We start from the raw sequence: 1054 nt of genomic DNA on the forward strand, positions 1-1054 counted from the left end.
ATAAAATATTCTACTTTTTGTAGTAACAATTAATTTTAATTCTCAATAAATCTAATTTTTCTATAATTAAGTATCACTTAAATAAATAATTAAAACTATTTCTTCCCCATTCGAGAAATTAATCCTTTAATAATAAACAAATCCTTTCATAATGAAATAAATTTTTGTCAGTCTGAAAAAATACATCGCGCCACACATGAGTACGTATGGTACACTCTGGAGCCAAAAGCAGCAAGAAATTTGACATTAATTATGCTCCGTACAAAGAAACCACTTAATATTACAGCGGGAAAAACATTCCCGATGACAATGTCTACGTTCTGTAATGTAAGTTATATAAAACATAAAATATGCAATAGTCTTTTTCTTTATTTTACTTGAATTATATGAAACAATGATATTATTATAACTTGTATTCCTTATAATTTGTTAATGTATTTCTTTCAAGTCTTCGATACTTTGCCGTTAAATAATTAAATGTTTCAGTTACTAAAAACATCAGCGGGCTATGTATCTGTGTTGCTTGCCAATCGAAATTAATGATGACATCAGATATATAACTTAATAATCTTAATATATCACTTATCTAATACATGCCATGATGACATAAAATTAAATTATTTATATAAATATGTGAAAAAGTTTTGCAACGTGTATTGAAAATTATGTAGAGAACATTAGAAATATATTTTACATATCATTCTCTAAAATGCATTTTAATTATATTGTAAACCAATTCTTATACCAACTATTGATAGCATGCGCGTAGTTGAAAGTAATAAAAATACAGAAGATGTGATTTATTCAGAACAGCAGAAAATTTCTTCTCTTGAAATCTTATGTGTTCACAATGCTAAAAATTGCTCTGATATCTCGAATTGAGAAAGAATTGAACAATCGCATTAGTCAAATCGAATTGTTCAAATGTACTTTGTTAAATCTTTCTTCATCTGGCAATCTCGAAACGATTTCTACATTGGTGTGAGTATGTTGATAGAAAAAAGAATAAGCTTGTAACATTAATAGTTTGAAAAGCAATTATATATATATATAT

At 26.3% G+C, this 1054-nt stretch overlaps 1 protein-coding gene across 1 annotated transcript in view; it reads left to right on the forward strand.

Moving 5' to 3' along the window:
- Positions 1-540, forward strand: part of LOC108690956 (odorant receptor Or2-like) — a 2615-nt gene extending 2075 nt beyond the window's left edge. Inside the window, 2 exon segments of the mRNA XM_018198513.1 lie at positions 172-327; positions 487-540. Coding sequence (XP_018054002.1) covers positions 172-327; positions 487-540 — 210 coding nt within the window.
- Positions 541-1054: the final 514 nt, after the last annotated feature.

This window comes from Atta colombica, unplaced genomic scaffold (assembly GCF_001594045.1).
Source record: "Atta colombica isolate Treedump-2 unplaced genomic scaffold, Acol1.0 scaffold38, whole genome shotgun sequence".
In the NCBI taxonomy this organism is placed as follows: domain Eukaryota; kingdom Metazoa; phylum Arthropoda; class Insecta; order Hymenoptera; family Formicidae; genus Atta; species Atta colombica.